The 24,920-nt window shown below is 37.8% G+C and overlaps 1 protein-coding gene across 3 annotated transcripts in view; it reads left to right on the forward strand.

Moving 5' to 3' along the window:
• LPP (LIM domain containing preferred translocation partner in lipoma) overlaps positions 1–24,920 on the forward strand; it is a 431,103-nt gene that overhangs the window by 273,758 nt on the left and 132,425 nt on the right. For all 3 annotated transcript variants that reach the window (XM_032875624.1, XM_032875625.1, XM_032875626.1), the window contains one exon: positions 1,597–1,723. In XM_032875624.1, coding sequence (XP_032731515.1) covers positions 1,597–1,723 — 127 coding nt within the window. The remainder of the gene's footprint in view (positions 1–1,596; positions 1,724–24,920) is intronic.

Raw genomic sequence — 24,920 nt, forward strand, 5'->3', positions numbered from 1 at the left:
AAAAACCTAAAAAATTGGAAAATAACCAGAGAAGAGTCCCAAGTAAGTGCCAATTAACAACTTCACATATGTTTAGAAGGCATTTTATGCCTCAGACATCACACAAATAATTAGTATGTATTTTGGACTCATTGAAATAAGTGTTCATAGTAAGGAAGAAACATTTGTACAGGGATTTATACCTTACAGGATTTTCACATCCAAGAACACATTTGCTATAGTGAGGATAACGGTGAATGAATGCACAGCTTCAGGTTCTGTTGAACTGATTCTTGTAAACTCTTAATGAAAGGAGAGACTCTTAAGAATGCATAAACATCAAGGGAAGAACATTCTCAGAGTCTCAGCTCTCCCCATCAGCTATTTCTTAATTTTTCGTTAAGTTTTTGTTACAAACGCTTTGATTAAAGATGCTGGGGTGTGATTTTGGATATGGCCAAAGTTATAATATAGGCAAAGGGAAATAGAATTTTATTTTCTTTTTTTTAAGATGTTATTTATTTATTTGACAGATAGAGATCACAAGTAGGCAGAGAGGCAGGCAGAAAGAGAGAGGTAGAGAAGCAGGCTCCCTGCTGAGCAGAGAGCCCGATGCGGGGCTCGATCCCAGGACCCTGAGATCATGACCTGAGCTGAAGGCAGAGGCTTTAACCCACTGAGCCACCCAGGCACCTGGGAAATAGAATTTTAAATTTCCACTTGTTTACATACTGCAAAATCTTACGTCTGGCATCTGGCCTTCCTTCTTTCTCTACCTACTTTGGATTGTTGGTTGAACATCTCAAGTAATCTTTCCCCTGACACTTGATATCGTGACGTGGCTCTAATTCTTGGTCATCCACCTCTTTAAACACCAACCCAGGATCAGTGCTACTGATGTACCCTCCCCATTTGGTACGTGGCTGTTTGTAGTACTAAGAGGAGAAACTTCTCAACCTCCTTAAATGCAACACAGGGTCATTCACTTTCTGCACCCCTGTTCCCCATTAGACCCATCTCATCTCCTCTCTCAAGCTTTATATGTGGTGCAGAAATATTCCACTGTGAGGAGCTCCTATGCCACTTGGCCTTTTTCTCACCTAAATGTGAAAAACTTCTACCTGTTAAGTTTCTTGCCCATTAGCTGAGTATGTCCTACTCTGTACTGGCCTCTCCTCTGGAATTCTTCTTTTCAGGCTACAGGAGAGGTCCCTTTATGTACCCTAGTTGTGCACGTTCTGTAATTGCTTTATCTTTAATTATTGATGAACATGAATTTCTCCCTTGACCATAAACTCCATAAGTGGGAGGGGGGCCTCTGTGTATATTGTTTTTATAAATATACGACTGGTATACAGTGACTACTTAGCAACTGTTGAATGAAATGAAGCCCTACTGTTGTAAACATGGATTTCCAAAGCCCAGTGGATAACTCATCTGGAGAAGACAAGTGGCTCCTGTAAAATGGTGTGTCTCGGGTCAGACACTAAAGAACCGATGAAACGGATTGTTAAACCCAAATCTCTTAATAGCCACGTCCCGTACTTTTTTTGTCTACAGTGCAAATACTGATTGTCTTGATGGTATGTAAAGAACTATGTGTCCTCTGCCTTTTAGGGTGGACAAACGGGTTCCATGGGGCCTCCAGCTGCTTCCCCATCGTTCCGTCCTGAAGATGAACTCGAACACCTGACCAAGAAGATGCTGTATGACATGGAAAATCCGCCTGCTGATGAATACTTTGGTGAGTGGAGGCTAGAGTTGACTCCTGAAGGAAAGGCCTTCTGGTCTTCTTAATTATTAATTAGGAGTACTATCAGTTCCACAGGTAAAGGATTCGAGTATGGATGCATTGGAGTTGGTGTGCTTCCGCACACGACGGAGTGTTCTAGAAATAGTTTTGTGAGACTGCTGTAAATGGGATATCTGTTTAGCTCATACTGAAAGTGCAAGGATACTACTGTGCAGTTTCTTGAGATACAAATTTGATTTTAAAATGAATTTTTGACAACTTCTAAGCTTCTCCTTAGGCAGAAATAGGGTTTCTGTATGTGTTCAGGTTCCTCACTCGTCTAAATATTTATATACAAAATGTGGAAGTGGATAGTGTCTAAAATCTGCACTCTCAATTATTTCCCTATGCGAGTTTAGGAAAAGATGTTCCTGTTGTGTTTTTGGTTTTTTTTTTCAACCTTCTCCCTTCTCCAAATCTGTGAATAATTATGAACGGTTATTCCATCCAGTCCATGAGGATAATGTGGATTGATGAACTATATGCAATTTCCATGGTGCTACGGACACATAACCTGCCCTCAGGGAGGTTATAATTATTCAGAAGAGATAAGAAAAACACATGAGTAATTACTAATCTTGGTAGAAAGCTGTAAGAGGCATAAGAGAGGCTTATGTGAGATATTATAAAATTTAAAAGCTCTTCGCATCAGGAGCATCAGGAATGCCTTATAAAGAAACTGGTGGTACCTAAACCTGGACCTTTTATATTAGTGCCTCCCAAATTTCCTATGATGGAAACTATTTCCTCCTCAACCAGTTGGAGGCCAGTATTTGTATAGAGCACAATTAAAATTAATTACTAAGAAAGTGAAATAAAGAGAATACAAAATGGAAGGCCACGTTTTACCACTATGAGATTGAATAAGAATCAATTACCCTATTAAAGTGTTACATTCCTTCCTAAATACTCCCTGTTTTTGTACTCTGTCTCAATGGAGGGTGACAAACATTTCTTAGATCCCCACCCAGGGACCATAGTTTGAGTAGTATCACTTTAAGAACATGTAGGGAAAGGAGGTTTCGTTTGTGGGGGGAGCAGAAGCAAAGGCACAGAGGCGGAAACATTACACCGGTTTTCACTTCTTCAGACATTTACTATTTTCATGTCTTCCCCTTGCTCCCTATTTGGGAATGTGTAATAACAGGTGAACTGAGGGCACTGGTCCAAAGCCACACCATAAATGGAATGGTGTAGGATATGAAAAACATGGCACTGATTTGTATATAGGTGTAAGTCAATGATGGAAATAAAGAATTCTGGTTCTGGCCCTTCCTGTGCCTTTGATTGGCTAAGCAATAGTGAAATTTTCCCCATCTGCTTGAGCCTCATTTCCCACCTTAGTAAATCAGAAGTGTGGAGCAAATGTTTTCTAGAATTTCTTTCAACACTAGTAAGTTTCCGTAGGAACAGCATTACTCCAATAAAACACAACAAAGCTCAAAGCTAAACACAAATTGATAGGAGGAATGCATGGAGAATATTTTTTTTTAAAGTCTCTAGTTCTATTAAAATATACTAGAAGTGTACCATGCTCTTGTTATGGATGTAGGGGAAAGTTTTATATTGGAATCTTAGGTAAATTATTTAAAAGAGCATGTTAAAAGCAAAAAATAAGGTGACAGTACTAAAGCATATTAAAAATAAAAAGCAGGGCTCCTGGGTGGCTCAGTTGGTTAAGCAGCTGCCTTCGGCTCAAGTCATGATTCCAGGGTCCTGGGATCGAGTCCCGCATCGGGCTCCCTGCTCAACAGAGAGCCTGCTTCTTTCTCTCCCTCTGCCTGCCGCTCTGCTTACTTGTGCTATCTCTCTGTCAAATAAATAAATATAATCTTTAAGAAATAAGTAAGTAAGTAAATAAATAAATAAATAGCAAACTAATGTAACAAGTATATATGCCTCAAATATCATAGCAACTAAATGCATAGCAATAAGGAAAATTGAACATGGATAGTAATTGTGTTGATCAATATGTATTAAGCCTTCTGGGAAATAGATATAAATTAAATGTTATCTTTGCCTTTAAGAACTATCCTCGCTCTAATAGTTACTAGCTTAGACAACTTGAACAATTTGGTTACGCTCTCTCAATCTTTGTTTTTGTTTTTGCTTTATCTATAGTATGGAAATAACCACTAGTTCATACTGTTATTTTGAGTCTTGGGTGAAATATTTATAGAAAGCACTTAGCCAAGTTCTTGGCATATAGAATATCCTCAAAAATCAAAGTTATCCCATGCTTTATTTAAGAAAATAAGATATGCCTATTAGAAATCCATTAAAAATACCTGATTTAAACAGGTATTTTTAGAACATATGTCACCAGTTGGTAAATAATAATTGCCAAATAAGGATTATGAACCATGAGAGAGATTGTGGAATAATGATTAATGTTTATTCAGTACTTACAATGTGGCATCAGTATTCTATGTACTTTATAGGAATTAATCTATTTCATCCTTATAGAAAATGTATAATCCTATAAAGGCTATTATTATTTCCATATTAGGAAATTGAAGCACTGAAATGTTAGGTTATGTACCCAACATCAACAGCTAATAAATTGTAGGACTTGATTAGAATCCAGACTTCGTTCTATATTTTTTTCTTCTAAAAACTTTTTCTCCAGCTTTATTGAGATATACAAAAAACATACGCGTATAATCAGTGTCCATAACTTGGTGGGTTTAGAGATGTATATACATTTGTATTGCTGTCACCACAATCCAGGTAGTAAACATATCTGTCATCTCCAAAAGTTTAAGCTGGATAATTAGGAAACCTTTTGTGGAGGAGATCAGCTTTGGATACACAGAAAGTAGAAGAAGGTATTCTCTTTGGAGTAGATAGAATGAACAAAGTATGAATTGAGACCAGGATTATTTAAGGAAAATTTACTTTAGGTGGAAAATATCTAAGTGCCTATAATGTACAAAATTCTCTGCTAAGTGTTGGAGGCATTTGGCTAGACATGGATCTTACCTTGAAGATTCCTATAGTCTAATAGAGAATATATACAGAGCAATGATCTTTAATCCTAACACAAGACTGGGAGTGACAAGTGACTTAGTCAAATTTCAGCCAAAGTTCGTCGAGAATTCAGAAAAAGGAGAATAGACATTCCCAGGCAGGAATGGAAATATGTTTACGGAATGGTTAGCCTTTGAGTTAAGTCTTTAAAAGTACGCTAATAGAGATTTGGAAGAGGAATGATGGTAAGGAAGTGATGTCATTTCTGACAAGGGAAATTTTAACATGATACAGAAGAAAATCATTAAAGTGAATCACCAATGTGGGAAGGAACAAATTTTGGGAAATAAAATTGGAGAATAAGGTAGGAATCCTGATTGGATTCTGGTTGAAAAAAAAAAAAACCCTATTAAATATTTGGGGCAAGGTTAGAGAAATTTGAATATGAGCTATATATTTGATAACACATCAATGTTAATTTCTTGAGTATGGTATTGTGGTTATACATTGTGGTTATACAAAATGATATCCTTGTTTTTAGGAGCAATGTATTGAAGTACTTGAGGAGATGTGTCATGATATCTACAACTTACTTTGAAACAGTCTAGATAGATGATAGATCGATCGGTAGATCGACACATAAAGATACCGATACAGATATAGATATTGTGGGGAAGGCTGAATCACTTTAGATTAAAACAGCTAGCGATGCCACACCTGGGTGGCTCAGTAGGTTAAAGCCTCTGCCTTTGGCTCAGGTCATCATCTCAGAGTCCTGAGATCAAGCCCTGCATCAGGCTCTCTGCTCAGCGGGGAACCTGCTTCTCTTCCTCTCTCTCTCTGCCTGCCTCTCTGCCTACTTGTGATCTCTGTCTGTCAGATAAATAAATAAATCTTTAAAACAGCTAGAGATGCCATTACTACACAGCTACCCAGGACACCCTTCTTCCTCAAAAATGTATTGAAGCCTCACAAATGAATTATTTTAAGACTCCTTTCTTGGGTGGGAAAAGTAGAGTTAGATTCCTGTGCCTTCTAAACCAGAATCTTTTAATGATTACAATGGATCTTTGACATTTCCCTCTCTTGTGTGTGTTTCCTTGTTTTGTACTGGACACATACCTTTTCTACTGCTGATGAGATGATAGTCAGTAGGATGGTGATGATAGGAGCTGATACTGATCTAAAGCTCTATTCATAGTTTGAATGACAGGTCTGGTGATGATGTCTTCATTTTTTAGGTGAGGAAACAGATTCAGAGAGGCTGAATGACTTGTTCAAGGTTACATAGTTAATAAGCTTCAGCATGTGGACTCATTCTTCTCATCTCAAGTCTGTGCTGATGCATTACCCTTATAGAATGGCGTATGTTGTTCCTGCACCTGTCAATAGCTGACTATCCTGCCTCTTGTCATGCTTTCCTTCCCGATGTCATGACGTTCAAGTGAGAGACCCATCTGTGCCCAGGGCCATAAGCTGTGTAGCTGGAACGTCAGTGTCTCTGGCAATATATTTTAAGTATGTATAGAACCTAAATTAACTGATGGGGCACTGAGTGTGAGCTTTTTGCCATAGCTCAGATACATTAACACAGCATACCCAATACCTTCCTATCAACAGTGTTAGCTGACCAGCCCTTCTGTTGACCTTGCAGAAGGCAAATTGCTGATAATTACGCACATCTCATTTTCTTAAGTCTGTTCCCTATAAATATTACAAGCAGGAACCTTCAACTGAGTCTCAGCTGGCTTTTTTTTTTTTAATGGTTTCTTCTAAAATGGTGTTAGTTTTAGTGTTCTATACTCTCCCTCTTCCATCTTCATCAAAATCAGGGATTGTTGCATTGCAGTATTAGATAAATACCACAAGGAATGAACCCATAATGCAGCAGATGGATAAGTCCGTATCTTTAAAGGAAAGACAAAATTCTCTCGTGCTCTGAACATTTTCCATCTGTTTTGGCTTATGTGATTGGGCTATAGAAGATTCTTGAGTATTTTGTCCATGGGTAATAGGGTCCTTGAATGGGCCTCAAAACACTACCCTGTAGGGAGAAGAAAGGAAACATACAAGAAAATTGGAGGTAGAATATTCTCATGTGTTTCAGTAATCAGGTAGTGGGCCTTTGGCCCAAATCTAAGCACCCTGTTTCCCTGGGCAACTAGGAAAGTGTGTTTATACTGAAGGAGATTCTCAGTTCCAAGGATAGATGTATAGAAAGAACAAGAGGTGATGAACTATGAATTATTTTAGGTTAGGGGAAACTGCAGAACTTAAAATGAGAGGGAGAATTTTAAAATTAGCTATTAAGATGAATGGGGAGAAAGGTACCATTGCCAGAATATTCGGGAGCTTACAGGGCTAGTTGTCCTGATTGGAGCTTATATTTTTCCGACAGTTATGAGGGGGGGAAATGTAATAGAAGGTCAAGTATGTCTGTAGATATTTTTGCCACATCTTTTGAATTAATCCAAGAGTTTTCCCTATTGGTTGACACACCCAAGCCTCTAAGTATTGTGCTTTCTTTCATCTTGAAAGACAAAATATGTTTGTGTAAGAGAAGTTCCATGTCTATCTCTCTATCCATAGGTCTCCCCCAAAATAATGGTGTTCTGGCTGTGCAGACCCTAATACCTAAAATAAGACCATTGGAATATAGTATCTGTGGAAATGAGAACTGTAATATATCTGAGGATAGAATGAAAATATCTACCAGCTTATTTTTAAACACAAAGCTGTAATTATCTTGGCATTGCTTACATAGTGTTGTCTTATTCCTTCTTTTAAAAAAAAAAATGAAGTGTGTGAGTCTCAAAATTGTTTAGGGAGCTATTTGAAGAATCCCTATGCCTTTAGAGCAGCACTAGGTAAATTCTCTTCACAGAACGTGGCATTTGTCTAAGAATTTTTGTTGTTGTTGTTTCTCTCTGACTATTGTTATTGAGGTATAGTGGGAAATTTTCATAAAGCCAGAAGTTTGTTCTGGGGGAACTAGGATAGTGGGACAGAAGTGGAATATAGGAGGCAGTGGGGGCCTGGCATGTGGTAATTATGCCTCAAGAGAAGAAAGGCACGGGTTGGCATGTGCTGTTATTCCTTCATTAATCAAGCTGACTCACCATGCTCTGTGCTATGTATCTTCTCAGTTGAGAGCAACATGGAGGTCTAGTGAATGTCCCTGAGTAGAAACAGAGTGCCCCTGACAGGGAGGATTGGTAGTCCGTTTATCAATACTATGTAAGACCGGTTGATAAGTGAGCATGCGTGGGGGACTTGGACAATGATGATGCTTAGGGAGCTGCAGACCACTCTTTGAGGTACAGTTGAAGGTGTGGAGGAAAGAAACCTGGAGCCCCGGTGCTGCTGGAAGACTGCTATGTGCAAAAGAATTAAACTTGATATCCATGCCTCCAAAGTTAGCAACAAAAGCAAGGCAAGTGCGGGGAAGCCAGCGAATTTGCCTTCAGTATGATGAATTAACATTTTGAGCAGACAGAGACAAGTTCTTGGAAGGGTCTAGGTCCAAGCCCTATAGCCCCCCATGGAGGAAGTGATGATAGGTGTTCAAGAGTCCCATGGATGATGAGATTGGATTTGGAAAGTACTGTCCTACTCTGATGTTCAGTGACATGGGCATCTAAACTGGCCCAGGGATCAGCCTCCTGGATCCAATTGCTTATTCTGCCCCCAGATTGTCATTTCTATGAGGTGATTACAAATGACATCTAGATAAAGTTTTATAAAGTACTTTCATACTTGTAATATCATATGAGCTAGACAGCAGCCCTCCAAAATACAGTACTTTTTCCCCATTTGGCACGTGAAGATACACAGGATCTGAGTAATGAAGGGACTCCCATTCTCCAGGGCCACCACCCTTCCCTACAGGTCAGAGATCCCAGAAGCACAGCTCCCCAAAGCAGCAGCATTGCACTGAGGCCCAGGCCTCCTACCCCAGATCTTGTTCTCTTTCTCCCCCATCACACTCTTCCTGCGGGGTTGCTAGATAGTCAAGAACTGGGAGGTCGATCAGTGAACATGCTCTGTGTTTTAGCTTTCTCATCAGTACAAGGACCAGTGTGTCTGGTTTGAAAAGTGCTTAGGGGGTCTCAACTGAGAGGTGCTAGGTAATTTGTTTTTCTTTGTTGTTATTATTTTGTGTCAAGGAAATAATTTCCAAAGTGCTCCTGTCAATTACAAACTGGGAAATGACTCCAGGTGGATAGTTGCCTTGAGAACAGATGGAACCTGAGGCCTTAAGCATCTTATTTCCCCAGGAAAAAAAAAAAAAAAAAAAAAAAAAAAAAAAATGACCTAATTAATTAAAAACCCCAAAAACCACAATGGAAGAAAAATTAGAAAATGAGTAGCTTAGAGAAAAGGTTATATTGATCTGGGAAAAAATGGATTTCTCAGTTTTGTTTCTTTCCAGCTCTTTCTTTAAGGTATCTGTGGGTCGTGGGAATAGAACGTTTTCTAGTTAATGAGACATATTAGGTATATTTCCTTTTGTGGTGGTGGTTTCTGGTAAGATGTTTGCTTGGGGCAGTATATGTTTACAGCACCAAATAAATAATCCTAAGCATTGATGTGTTCCATCTTAGCACACGTTAATTTTTAATTAATTTGGCTGTATAGTGTGTTTTTAAGCATTGATTTGGGAACCTAGACTTACAGTGTCATAAAGAATTTAATCATAGAAACTATCTACAACCATGTTTCATTTTCCAGAAAACTGAAGTCCAAATGACTCATTCAAGGTCATACAGCTGGAAGTGTTTTAAACTCTAGGGCCAAAAGTTCCTTTCTGAATAAAGAATAGAAACTAGTCTCTGCTGGTGGGAAGAGGGATGGCAGGGCTATTCACAAAGGTGAGGAAGTGGGTTTCCCAGATATTTTTGTGAACCCACTCCTAGATACACCTTATTCAAACTTGAGTGAAATATGCATTACCCTTAAAAATGATAAAGTAAAATCAATGACTTATTAAGACCTATGTGCATATACTGTCCTGAGCTCCTTGATTTTTAAATACAAAGTTAATGAAGAGATTCCCAATATCTTTTTTTTTTCATTTTCATCAAATTTCTTTTTTTTAATTTATACTTATTTCCTTAATTTCTTCTCATTGTTCCAGAATTCATTGTTTATGCACCACACCCAGTGCTCCATGCAATACGTGCCCTCCACAGTACCCACTACCTGTCTCCCCCAACCTCCCACCCTCCCTTCCTTCCAAAACGCTCAGTTAGTTTCTCAGAGTCCACAGTCTCTCATGGTTCGTCTGCCCCTCCAATTTCCCCCAACGCACTTCATCAAATTTCTTATTTCTAGTATCCCATGTCTATTTTCCCCACTAGAATGAAAGTCTGATTGAAGCAATAGTTTTGTTTTCATTCACTGCTGTGACCCTATATTCACCTCTAGAACACCTTCTATCTGACTGATAGAAGATGCTTAATATTTGTTTAATTAACTAGTAAACATATAAATGAAAACTGTGAGTAGACATTGGGTATTCCCTGTGGCAGGACATGGTGTAAAGTAAACTAGAGGGAAAATACTTCATTCATTTAACAGACATTTATTTAGCACCTTATGGGATCATAAAAGGTTAGAGCTAGAGAGAATCAGAGACTATCGAAGGAAAATCCCCTGGATTTTAGAGATGAGGAAACGAGTGAGTTTTCTAAGTCGCAAACTATTTAGGGATAGTGCCATGGATTATAATTCAGACTTCTTGCTCCTTTTTTTGGTTTGTTTTTTAAATCACTTAAATGTGTAGAGTGAGATATGGTTGCTACATTCATTGAACTTTAGTGAAAATTAAATTGACACCCTTGAACTTGACCTCTTTTGCATGTATTTTCTATGAAAATTAAGGACTGAAATTGGTCAGTTGATGGGTTACATGGTTGATATGTTCTAAGTTCTAGATCACATTTACCTGATTTCCCACTGTGGAGTTCATCATCTTTGGTTCCCAGGCCAGTCTCTTAACTCCTCAATTTTCTGCTATTCTAATCTAGTTGGGTCAGATGAGCAGGGCATTTCATTGAAAGAAACCATCCTTACCCCATGTTTATGTGTGTTTTCCATAGCAACCAGCTGTGAAAGGTCATTCACTTCAACTAGACCCTTCCAGGCTGTGAACCACCACCCAGATGGCTGTTTCATATGGTCTTTATATCAACAGCAGACACCCACTCATTCAGTTACATTGAGATCATCATTCCCTTCATCAGAGAATGAAATCTAGAAAAGAGATTCCCACTTCATAATGAAACTTTTTTTTTTTCTTTTTTTTTTTTTTTTTTGGTCTAATAACTGACAGCAGACTTGGCATTCTGGGAGAGAATGAGCTGGCAGGAGGACACATTGTGTGACCCAAAAAAAGTTCCAATTCATAGGTTGTTTATGGTTGTGTGCTGAACTGTGTGGCTAGAGTTGAGCCCTGAGCCTACAGGTGCTAATTATGCATTTTCTGATCTTAAACACGCAAATACAGATAACTCTGAACTCTGCTCGCTTTACTGCCCAAACCATCCTCCTTCCCCCTCACCTGCTCTTTCCCCACAACTTTCTCTAAAACACACAGATAATGATCTCCTTCCAGACTTTGAAGTGACATTAGATTTGTCAAAAGGGCTAATTAATTGTCAGCAAAGCCATTGTTTGAACATCTGTGGAGTTCTATTTGGTAGGCATCTATTGTACTTTTAATTGAATGTATTCAGTCATCTACAAATATTTATTGAGTGCCTACTATACTCCAATCATTGTAGTGTACACTATGGGAAATAATACAACGTAACATAATGGCCAAGAAGATGAAGCATTATTAAATCTTATAGCACCAAGGGCTTTAATGGTGAACCAATTTTATGACTGGCAGCAGAAAATACATTGTTCTTCATTCAGGTTCAGGGGCTTTTCCCACTATTACCAGCTGACCTGGGCCAGATTAAATGTCACAGAGTTCACATGAAGAGAGACCTATTGTGAGGGAGTAGCCTGGTTGGCAACACACTATCCATGGCTTGAATTCTCAGCAAAGACAGTTGAATCCTTTTAAAGAAAAACAAACAAAATATCCAAGGCCAGTAAACTGGGAAGACCCAGAAGTAGGTGCAAATTAATGATCTTACTCCAATTCTCTTCCTAACTGACTCCAATGTCAGTCATGTTATATTAAATTCTCCCCAATTTGTTATAGGATTGCTCAGCTCTGAGCTCAGACCTCAGCTGGTTCTCTAACCATCAAACCTTCAATCTGCATCCTGGACTCAACTCCACTGCTACCTATAAGTGAGCAGCATGTGTTAAATTTCGGTGAGAAAACAGAAACACTGTGCAGGAGTGACTTGTTGAAGGAGGCTAAGAGGATGCAGTAGGCTGGAGGTACTAGAAAATGGCTATTAACCTCCACTGCCTCCCTTTCTCTCCCATTTAGCCTTAGGATCATGGCAAAATTAGAGAAACACATAGAAATCATATAGCTTCAGGGCCCCCATTCTGTGATTATTGGAGACACGTTTATAATTTTTACCGTATACATGAACTATCTGTACTATTATTTACCTAATATTTTACTCAAATTAACTTTTTAGGCTACTTTATCTTCATCCATATCAATAGTATCCATAATTTGATCTTATGAGTTGAAATATGTGCTGTTTTTCTCCTTAAAAGACATTAAATTAAATAGCATATTTTAATTTTAAAATGTTCATCCATGAACCCTGTAATGTTCAAAGTATTGAGAAATGTGGATGTAATTCAACAAGAAGACAAATTGATGGAACACCATCATGACATAATTGCCTCAAGGTCACCCACTGAGTTGACTTTTACAAAATAAACAATATTTTTGCACCCAGAGTCATTACGTTATCATGAGAAGCAGTGTAGTTGTGTAAGGAGCCAAGAATCAAGCATTCAGAGGCCAGAATCTGGACCTAACACTATCCTGTTGACTTGCTGTGACATCCTAGTCCAGCCCAGTTTCCAGGGGACTCATCTTTTATATTAGGAGATCAGACTACATGATTTATAGGGATCCTTCAGCCCCTTATGGTTTTTGTTTGTTTGTTTTTTGTTTTTTGCCTCAAATACTTCTCTAAGACATCATTAAAACATAGGGGGATAGAAAAACAGCTGTCCTTTATAAAATTACAACATTGCTCACTTCAGCATTTCACAGAAGAATTGGAAAATATGCTCAAGAATTATATTCCCCAGACCATTTTATACTCTGCTCAGTACTGTTCCTCATTTCTTAAAGTTGATGAGAAGGTTCACTGCATTTACAGTAACTTTAACTGTAAGTTAATAAAAATAAAACAGGATTATAGAACATAAGAAATCGTCTTCTCTGAGGTGGGTACTCTAGCATTGCTATTTAAGGATTTTCCTGAGTCTGTAATGTTCACTAATGTTAGTTGGCATAGGTAAGTGAAATTAATATTGGTAACCATCAATGTGACAGTGGTCTTCAGTGTAGATAATACAGCACTGTTAGAAAAATGAAGAGTTCATCTTTTGTTACATGGCATCAGGAAACAAGCTCTGGACTTTGAGTCAGGAAATCTGAGTGTAAGTTCTGTATCTTCTCTGTATGACATTTGACATGTCTGGTGTGGACATTTGACATGTCCAGTGTGCTTTAGAACATATTGGTACACATTATTTAAAACCTTATTTTGGCAGTTTTAAGCTTAGAGTTATCATCTTGTCAAAGAATCCAGCTTATCCAAGGACAGCTTAAGAGATGGAACCAAGTCCTTTATTTAGTCTTTCTCTCGGAAAGGTTAAGAGGTTAAATGTAATTGCTCAGTTTTATTTAACCTCTTAACCTTTCTGAGTTTCACTTATTTCACCAATTAAGGAAGATCATTATTCCTATTTTATATATGTATTGTAAGGATCAAGTAAAAATGCATTCTAAACCATAACAGATCAAAAATTTTAAGAGCTGTTAGTATTGTTTCCCAGTGCAGTATCTGGCTTGATTTATGCCATTTATGATTAGTGTGTAATAATCAAGCTCTCTGAATTTTTAATGTTCGTATTTGTCTTTCTTTGAATTTGCATGCTGTGTTTTCTTATGGTGCTCTCTTGTTAATGGAATATCATTAAAGGATACAGAAAATATTTTTCAGTTGTGTGTGAGAAAGCAACACACAAAGACATACCACAGTGTCCTCATTTGCTGAGCAAACTACTCTTGCTTTTTAATGTGGAATGCAGAAGAACTAATTGAAAAGAGACAAAAATGAATTTTGACTCAGATTGTGCAAGATGAATCATAACCCACTTTCTCATCTGAGATGTGAAGAAAAGAAATTAAAGAAAACTAACCACCACACAGCTTTACTGTCAGTGTCAGCATAATCGATACAGAATGTTTTTTAGCAGAACAAAGAGTGCCTTACTACCAGGCTGAGGATTGCAGGTAGTAGAAAACCAGGTTAATTTTTCTTTGTCTATAGTCTGCTTGAAATTGCCTTTCTTTTTCTGCCTTGGTTAAAATATTGTAACCAAGAGAGTTTAGGACCTGTCAGCAGTTTTTGCCCAAACCATTCAGAAATCTAGTGATCTCTCTTGAACAGTTAGGGGCCAATCAGAGACTAGACAAGCGTGGACCACTTTCTGTCCCTCTGTCCTTTTGTCAGGCAGTAGGGACCAGGGAGACAGCAAAGCAACAGAAATTTGGCCACGGTGGAATTGCTGCTTCCTTGAATTTAACTTACTTGAATTGTTGATATGATTAATTAAAGAAAAAATTAAGGTTTTGTTCTACTGGAGTCCAGGATCCAAATATATAATTTACTTTGCTTGCAAATGTAGCTTTTTATAATTTTTTAAGGGGTTTTGTAGTGAGTCACTATAGACTATCCTAGGATATGGTCTTCAGTTCCCAAATGAGAATTAATTTTTTTCTAATTCTCATTAACATTATATTTTATTCATAACTTTTGTAGCCTTGATTTCTCATGTATATGTATACACACACATGTTATGTATGCTATGTAATATACATATCATATATATATATATATATATATATATATATATAAAACTCATATGTTTATATGAGTCTGTGTCACCTACTTTACCATAAGATCACAAAGAGGAGAGGCCATATCTTCCTTATCTTGCTCTGCCCAAGGAGCAAAATAAGGAGGTGGAACTTATGAATCCTTAAATCTCTCTCTGCCACTCTGGCAAGACTTTGACTTGCAATGAAGATTCTCTAACCTTACTTGATCCCAAATATTCCTACTAATGCTCCCATTGAAAATAAGATAAGCACATGCTGATCACTTACTATATACTGAAAGTTTTGCATGTATTACTCATACTTGTTGACTATAACCCTACAATGTAGGTACTGTTCTTTAACCATGAGGAAATTGAAGCAAAGAGAAGTTAAATAATTATCCCAGAGTCTGGTGATTTGGGGAGTTGCAGTTTGAACCTAGAGCCCAGTCTGAACCCCCAGATAAACTGCCTGTGACTACAGTTTGCAAAAGTTCTGGTAGAAGATTGGGCCCACAGAGTCCATACTCATCATGTGGATTTTCTGACGAATTCCATTTTATTACTCCTCCTGCTTCTCTTGGAGGATTTTTTTGGTATGATACGATTTCCTCTGATTGAAAGATCTCACTACTGATGAGGCAGGGGGTGGAAATCCAGGTGCACCACCACTCTGCACCACACCAGATGTCTGCAGGGACACTGTTTTGGCTCTCCCATAAGAGTAATAGTGCCCAGCTGTGCCACTTAGCCCAGATGATGTAAGACAAGTACTGAATATAATGCTGTTTACGATAGCAGCACTTAGATCTACAGCTCTCTTCCTCTGTTCTCTCTTGAACCTGAAACCTGGTTCTTGTGATTTTAGTGATCTCTACATCCACAAACCCCCTTCTCCCAACACTTCATCCCAATCTTGTGCTGCCTTCATTCACAGGTAGGACTAATGACTTATAATTTTTATCAATCCATCTGCACTGGCATCTTCTAGTCCAGTGAGCCTTAGAAAAAGGCTAAGTCCAGTCTCACTGCCAAAGTGGAAATGAGAAAGAGCAGGGAAAAGGGAGCTCATCTTGAAAATAAGGTCACCCTATTGATATATCATCAGTCAGAAGAGTTCAGTGCAATAGCTAGCAATTGGCTCGCTCAGTCGGAAGTTGATGCTATTTTAGGCCATCAGCAGGAGTGTCAGTGTATCTGTGAATTTTGGCATTTTATTTCATTAAGGTGGTTCAGGAAGCCAGACACTGATTAACTGATTCTTCGACTTAGTTCCCACTCCTAATTTTGGACGTGTGGTGTCTTCAGGCAGCTGTTGTGATACCTGATTCTAGAGAAAACTCTCTGTGCTTCTGAAGCAACCTTGGGAACAATCTACCCCACACCCTGCTCTCCTGGAATCTCCCAGGCTCTACATCTCTGGTCACAGGAGGTGTGGAGATACTGTTGCTTCCAGTTCCTCTCTGGCAGATCAGGGAAATAACAGCTCAGGTGTGTGCGTCCGGCTGCCATCCAGAAGTTGACTGTCCTAGCAACATTCTCATGGATACGTTAAGCTCAAGGTACATTTTCATTTGGAGATCACATAAGAAGATATGTATGGAAGCAATGCCTTTAGCATTGCCATTACTTTTGAAGTCAAGAGATTCCCTAGACAGGCCATGAGACGTGTTTAGGTAAGACTAGAAAAATTCTAAACCTTTTGTTGTTGCTAAGGGTTTGGGATCTGAGTTCATTTATATACCTGCTTTAAGTGAAGAGGAGGAAGATTTCTAGATCAGAAAGTTATGATATTTGTTTATTCCTTCATTCCTTCATAGTTATTGAAGTCCTGCTACGAGCCAGGCACTGTGCTAGGTAGGCATTTCCATTCAACATTAGTCTACAAAATGGAGACAGATGTGTTTACAAATAACTCAGTGACAGTATGGTAAGTGTGTCACTGGTGTTCGGTGTAAAGTGCTACAAAGGGAAAGAGGTTAGAATGTCTTACTGTGATTTGAAAAGTGAGAACAGTTTTCCAACAGGTGATGTTATGTTCTCACAGGGACTGAACATGAGTGGAATTTTCCAAGCAAAGCATGAATTTAAGGACATTTCAGACAAACAATCCAATGGGTACAGAGAGATCAGAAAATTGCACAAAAAAAAATACAATATGACGAGAGAATAAGAAATTGGAGGGGAAATGAGACCAAAGAATGACCAGTGGTCACATCAAAATGGCTTTTTCTTTGCTACTAGAGAGTGTGCAATCTCTCCTGAAGGCCTTGAGAATCTCTGAAGGATTTGAACACAGGGATGACATGACCTGATAGTCATTGATTAAAGATCACTCTGGATACTACCAGGGGGATGGCTGTTGAACAGGGGAGGATTCAGTTACTGGAGTTCAGTCTAGGTGTCATTTGCATTAGTCTATGAGGAATGAATGATAGGAGGTTGAACCAAGACCTTCATGTTGTGATAATTCAGGGGAAAGAGAGAGGGATAACTTGAGGCTCATTCTTGGGGTTTTGTCTGGGTTTGAGGAGGATATCATTATTGAGTGAGGTGAGGAAACAAAAGTTCAGTAGTGATGTGCCATTGATTCCTAGAGGTGGTACTTATTGGGAAGCAATTGAATTCCATTCATCAATGCTTACTGAGCACTTTGTGTGCGGGCACTACTGGTGGTGTTGGCACAACATGAGTGATTCAGTTAGCTTGTGGTATGGGGATTCCATTCTAATAAGGGAAGAGAACACATTAATAAGTCAAATCTATGGCATGTCAGCTCATGGTATATCCTATAGGGAAAATTAAGCAGAAGAAGGGGAATAGTAAATGCTACAGTGGTTGTACAGATGGAAATAACACAGTAAATACTGTGACAGATATAATCATGGAGTTCCTATTGTTGGTGAAATCTGGTCTGCCTAATTTTGTTTTCTTGCCATTTGTGTTTGTTTTATAAATTATTATTTCTCCTAAACAGCAACTATCAACATAAACATTTACAAACACATAGATGTATACACAATGCTTTGTGTTGCCAACATATCACATGCCAGGAAAAACAAAAGAAAACAGCAGCTAAAAAAAATAAGTATCCAATTTTTTTTTTCTTTTAAAAGGAGAGAAAAATGGAGATTCCCTCAGACATTAAGCCTTGTCATTCAAATTGCTGGATAGTATGAATTAGAAAGTCACAGACAGGAGAGAGAGAGAGAGAGAGAGAACCAATATTTGAACAAGTATAATAATTCTGATATTCTTGAAGCTGGAGGACCTCAGATTTAACTCAGTCCCTTACTTTAGGCAGAGACACCTTGCTCCAGCTAGGAAGTAGCTTATTGAAGGACACCCATGTAAGCCTGGAAGTCAGCTTCCCTGCCAGCCCATCTAGGAATCCTACCATTACTCAGCATGGCAGAGAGACCCCAACTTGGGGTCTGGGATCTGACTTCCTGGGGTTGAAGTTCTACTTTGCCACGGTGACCTTGAGCAAATTTCACCTCTCTTTGCATCAGTTTCTTCATTTGCAAAATAGGGATGATTATAATAGTATTTATGATAGTGTTTTTGAGGTTTAAATAAGTTAATAGTAATACATGTAAATTACTTTCAGCAGTGCCTGCCATACAGTTAACATTCAGAAAACACTCAGTACATTATTGTAATACTGAGGATATTAGAACAGCATGATGTAGATTGCTTGGGTTTTGTGTGTTTGAGCACAAACTTGAAACAAATCTCTGATGAGGCTATGCATAAGATCTTCTGGAATTTCTAACTAAGATGTTAAAATACAAACAAGTTTTTTGGGGTCATTGAGTACATATAAAACACACTAAAATATCTAATCTTCGTTTCATTCACAGAAGTTCAAGAGATTTCATGTCAGAGCGAGTATGTGAGATTCTAAACCAGAAGGGGAACCCTAGCCTTTAAACACAGGGACATGTCTTATTCACTTACATGTATCTAGCACAGACTGGCCGTATCATGTTCACAGTGCTCATGTACTGAGTACTGACTCTGCTCCAAGCACCACGGTGAATGCTTTACACAGCTGATCATACTTAATCCTCACTGCAGGGAAGCATTTGTATCTGGATTTTATAGATGAGAACATTTAGACTGTAAGCAGTTCAGTACCTTGTCCAAGGTCACCCAGATAAGATGGTAAGAGACACAACCTAGATCTTCATCAGCTAATCTCTGTTTCTGTTTGCTCAGTGTGTCTGCCTTTAATGGTAATTACTTTTCTCACCTAGCTACTATATTCTGCAGTTAATCTGAGCTTTACATTACCATCCTTTCTATGCCATTCTTACTGCTCATTCATAGAATTATCAAATAATAGATTATTTTCTTGCTGAAATGGCCTGGAGGGAGTTTCCTGCTTCTTAACTCAAAGACGTAGAATCACCTGAGGGAACTTTATCACTGTGCCTGTACACACCTACCTTGTATATGCTCTGTGGTTCTGAAATAACTTGAAGCCCACCTCTACTGAGGAAGTGCTATCAGGCTGAGAAATTTAGCTGATGGAGTGTGCCAGATTCCCCAGGTGTGATGGAAAGGGGGAAAAAAAGCTTGGGAATTACTGATCAGTTTTCATATAATGAAAATTGAGAACCAGAGAGTGACAGTAACATCACCAGGATTCGGCTAATCATCACATATCTCTATGAAGAACCTGGGTCCTTCTGACATTCAGTTTTGGACAGTTTTATTGGTTAGTCCTCAAAACTGCCTTTGAGGGGGGCACTTGGGTGGCTCAGTCGGTTAAGCATCTGCTTTCGGCTCAGGTCATGATCCCAGGGTCCTGGGATCCAACCCTGCATCAGGCTCCCTGCTCAGCAGGAAGCCTGCTTCTCCTTCTCCCTCTGCCTGCTGCTCCCCCTGCTTGTACTCTTTCTCTCTGTGTCAAATTAATAAAATCTTAAAAAAAAAAAAAAAAAAAACCCTGCCTTTGAGGAATGTGTTGTGTTATCCTTGATGGTTCTAGAGGAATACAAGGCTGAAAGAAAGGTGTGATTAAATTGCCTGGGATCCCATAACAAATCAGTTGATCAAAAAAGAATAAATAAGTTGATTATGCTATTCTACACCTAGTCACTTGGTTCTAGTTAAGTAACAGCTCATCAATGTGGAATACACACTTTCGTAATAGTAGGTTTGTGGGTTGCATAGCTTTTTTGTGTCTGTTTTCAATTTCTGTTCCTTTGATAACTAAACAAATAGCAGAGATGGTGAAACTTAGCAGGAGAATTATCTCCTAGATTTTCTGTGATCTCTCTTCTCTAGTGAGTCAGTATGTCTAGTAATGACTTGGTAGATTATAAAGTTATTTCCTTTGTTTGTTAAGTAAATATTTGTTGAAAGCCTAATATGTCCTTCATTGACCTAGGTGGGGGAATCAAAAGATGCTATAAATCCTTTCTGAGGGGAAAAAAAGGTGCTATAATTAAAAGGTCTCTGTTCCCAAGAAATGCATAGACTACTAAAGGCTAAAGGGTCAAAAATATATACTAATCATTTTACCATGTGATAAATGTAGTAAAGGAGCTCTGTACAGAATAGCTATGAGGTAGAATGTCTGGTGGCCCTGGAGAGAATGGAGTTTTTAATGGTTGATATCTAAGCCAAGTCTTCAAGGGGGAACAGAATTGTTCCAAATAGAGAAAGAAGGAAAAGATGTTACATAAAAAAGAAACGGCATGTGCAGAAAAATAGAGGTAGTAAAGCATGATGTCCTGAGAAACAGTCAGACATTGCAGACTGTAGCAGAAGTTCTCTGGGATTAAAGCAAAGCTGAAGGAAAAGGGGTAAGATATGGAAGATAGAGGACTTAGGGTCCAATGATGAAAGATTTGATGTGATATGTCATAAACAGAATCTTTTGGATCTTTTTCTGTGCAAAATGGAAAATTGTTGACTACTGTTAAATAGAAGGTAACATCAGATTAGTGATTTTTTTCCCCCCCAAATGAGAGAGTATTCACTTTTATTGCCATGTAACAGTATTAATGGTCTAAGTAACTTTAGCAAGCTGGTTCACAGAAGTAACAGAGCTGGAAATTTCATGAGAACAGATTTAAGGCATTTGTGGGGTGAGAAAAAAAGATACTTCTATCCTTTTTCTCATGGTTCAAAACAGGAAGTGCCTAGGTATGCAGAAATGCAAGTTAAGTCAACTACATTTTTAGTGAGTCTGGCATGTATGTTGATTTTCCCACATCAGCAATAATACTGCTGAATATAGCTTTGTGAATAATCTACCAAATTCAACTGCAGGGGGGAATCATCAGATTTTAAAAGTGCATACTATGAAGATATTTATAGGTTATTTTCAATTTAAAAAAAAAAAAAGTTTAGCAGATCCTCGGAAATCATCCTTGTGTGTGTGTGTGTGTATGTGGGCATATGTGTCCCACCTTCAAGCAGAAAACATTTCAAGCTCTCCTTGCCTACTTAATAATTTACCTATGCTTAGGGTGATAAGTACCTTGAAGTCATCTCTTAATTCTGTCACTGTTTTGATGAAGAAAATGATGTCCAGAGAGAAAGAGCAGTCAAATCTGTAGCCACCAAATGGCAGTACCCAAGCTAAATCTTGTGTTTCCATTATCTCTGGAAACCTCATTTCCTTTTTGCATCACTAATTTGCAAAGTGGTAATCATGAATTGAATGAATAATTCCAAGGTAACAGCTATCTTGATATACTCACTTATAAATGTAGAAACAATAAGAAAGAACTATTTGGGACATTTCATAAGAAAATATGATTGGATCTATTATGGGTAACCTTAGCTCAAGTCATCTCTCAAAAGGGGTAGCAGGTAGGGCATGGGTGTGCCAAGCATGAGAATATGTTAAGCCTTTTCCCCCTTTATTTTCACCCTCATATTGGTTTCATGTGATAGGAGAGGGTGTTTTATCAACTTTAAAGGATTGGGTCAGTATTAGTTTATGATGCCCATATTAGTTTTCTATCGCTGAAAAATTTCCAACCCAGATTTTATTATCTTACGTTCAGGAGGTCAGAAGTCCAACATGGGTCTCAATAGGCTAAAATCAAAGAGTTAACAGGGGTGCATTCCTCTCGGAGGTTCCAGGAGAGAATCTATTTCCTTTCCTTATTCAGCTTCTAGAGACTGTCCACGTTCCTTAGCTTTTGGTCCCCCCACTTTCATCTCTAAACCCTGCAACATAGCATCATAGGCCTTTTGTCCATAGTCAAGTCTCCCTCTGACCACAGCTGGAAAAAGTTTCCAGATTTCAGTGACCTATGTAATTTGATTGAGCTCACCTGGATAAACTCAGATACTGTTTCTGTCTCAAGATCTGTAATTTAAACACATCTGCAAAGTCCTTTTTGTCATACATGGTAACATATTCATGGATTCTAGGTATTAGTGTATGGTTGTCTTTGGGAAATCATTATACTGCCTACCACAATGCCCTTCTGAAGAACTGTCAATGGTTTTCTAAAGATAACAATGCCAGGCTTGTTTTGGGGGCCATGCAGGAAGGTCCCACCAAAAGCCTGTTCCTTAAGGGGCCCAAATCTTCCTGTATATTCTAATCTTGGAGCAAAGGAAAACTTGAGATTTGCTTATAAATTTTATAGTGCTAATAGCTCCACTCTGGGAAAGGTCATTCTGACTTAAACAACCATATGAAGATTTTAGAGTATTTAGAATATGTGTGCTGATTCCCTAATCCTTTTGGTGGAATATTTAAGCATATAAGCATTTAGAAACCCATCTATGGTTTCTCCCAACAAATTCCGTTTTGGTCCATTCCTTCTCTTAATGTATCTAGGCTCTTCCCCTCCTTCATTCGTTCCTTCCCCGCCCCCCATCTCCCTTTCTCTCCTTCATTTCATTTACAGAGAAGTACTGGAAGAAAGAAAGCAGAGGGGTAAGGAGGGAAAGATGTGGGTAAATAAATGTGTTAAAGAGTATGTAGGTAAAGAGAAAATGCCAGAAGGGGAGGTTTTCCATCATGGTTTCCATACCAATGTAGGTAGTTTTATGAGACAATTTTATCTTCTGAAAATATTAAGGCAGGAATTCAAGAATTGAGGAGGACCAGTAGGTCCATTAAAGACTAAAGGAAATTAAGGGATTTGGGACTGATAATCATGGAAAAGGACATGTTCATCGAAGCATCTAATTCTTTCTGAATTAGAAAAACATGGCTGCCAAGTGAAAAAACTTATTTCTAACAATGAGAATCAGATGAGACAGAATTCAGATACAAATAAAGTTATTCCAGGATCTCGATAAGAGTCAAAATAAGGGAATGTGTATTAATAGCACTAAAGATACATTTGCATTTAACATTCCAAATTTCCCTCTTCCAGGAACCACTCCACACTCTGAATTGCCATACTAATGCTAATTGATTATGATAAGTAGATTAACAAGTATTGATCATAAAACAATATCCTACTGGAATGAGAAAAGTAAAAAATGTTTACAGTATCTCATTCATACTTCTTCATGAAATGAAGGTAAAAACTGTCTCTCCTACAGTGCTATGATCTAGATCAAGCTGATTAATACTAGTGAAAATGTTTTCTAAACTACTGGAATTGTAAAAGTTCTTCTTCCTGCTCCTCCTCTATTATCTCACCATAGAAAGAATTTGTTTTCTTACCTGAGCCAGAGAAAAATTAAACCAGCCCCTACTTTGGCCATGGGAATCAAAGTAGGAGAATCCCAGTTAGAATTCAAACTTGGAGAGAAAGTGCTAGAACTCGTTGCCCTTGAGCTCCTGCTGCCATAGCCATGCCCACAGAGGGTTTGAACGTCGTTGCTTTGGGAAGGGTTACCTTGATAGAAGCTCTAAATTCTAATCCAAGTCTCAGTGTGACTATGTATAAGTAAAGGGAGCTCTCCTAATTTTTGTGATATGGGTGGTTATGTCTACTGTCAAGAATTCTCAACCTATCTCAAGAATTTCGTCTTCCTTCATCAAAATGTGCGTGTGTGCGCGGGCACCCTCTAATAAGCCTCAATTCCAAAAACATCTATGGAAAAGCCAAACAATTATGTAATACTTTTGAGAAGAATTTACTGTTTGCAAGTTGCCCTGTAAGTCTGTACTCACAGAATGTGTCCCCACCAGTCTGTACTAAAGTCAGTTTTTAAAAATTAGGCTTCCCTGTAATATTCTCTCCCTTTATTTAAGCTGTGTTTTGTGCCCTTCAATACATTTTTATAGATTTTTATCTAAGTCATACCATTTTTCTCAATAATATTATTTCAAGGTGAATCAACTTTTGTTGCTGTGGTGTATTCTGTTTGTTTCCATTTCTCAGTGGCTATTGCTTGTATAAAAGGAAGCACTTGACTTATGATTACTTATGTAAAAACTTTTCTTAATTATTAGTTCTAAAACAATTTTGGGCAGTCACCTGGATTCTTTTAAGCACAGTATTATTTACCAATTTTATCTTTTCATTCTCAGTGTTTGTGTTGCTTATCTCATTATCTTGTCTTATAGCTTAATTATAATTTTTTGAAATAATTTTGAATGATAATGATAATATTGGACATTGCTTCTTGTTACTTATTTTAATAGCAATGCCTTTATCATTTCATATTTTTATATAATATTTGCTACTAGTTTTAGTCAAATGCTTTTTTCTTCCAGGAAATTTCATTCTATTTCTCTTACTTGGATTTTATAAATTAGAAATGGACATTAAATTTTATTAAATTCTTAGATTTATTTAACCTTACTTACATTTTTTTCTCCTTTTATTCCCTCTCATTTAAATGGATTATGTTAGGATTCCTAATGTGGATCCATCCTTTCATTGTAATCCTTATCTTATATTATATATAAATCTGGTAACTTCAAGTTGTTAATGTTATCATTTAAAATTCTTGTAATTATATCCATACATTAGGGTTGGTCTGTTCCTTTCTATTCATATATTTTGTTGTTAAGCACAAGATATCCTAAAATCAGCTTGAAAGCTTTCCATTTGTTTATATGTTTATATATTTGTTTATATAAAATAGTTTGAATCATTTAGAAATTATGTCTTCCTTAAACATTAGAATAAACTGGGATTTAAAGCCATTTTTTTTTATTTGTAAATCTTTAACAAACTTTTAAGTTTCTTCAGTG

This window comes from Lontra canadensis, unplaced genomic scaffold, assembly GCF_010015895.1.
Source record: "Lontra canadensis isolate GAN:19392208 unplaced genomic scaffold, GSC_riverotter_1.0 scaffold56, whole genome shotgun sequence".
NCBI lineage: Eukaryota > Metazoa > Chordata > Mammalia > Carnivora > Mustelidae > Lontra > Lontra canadensis.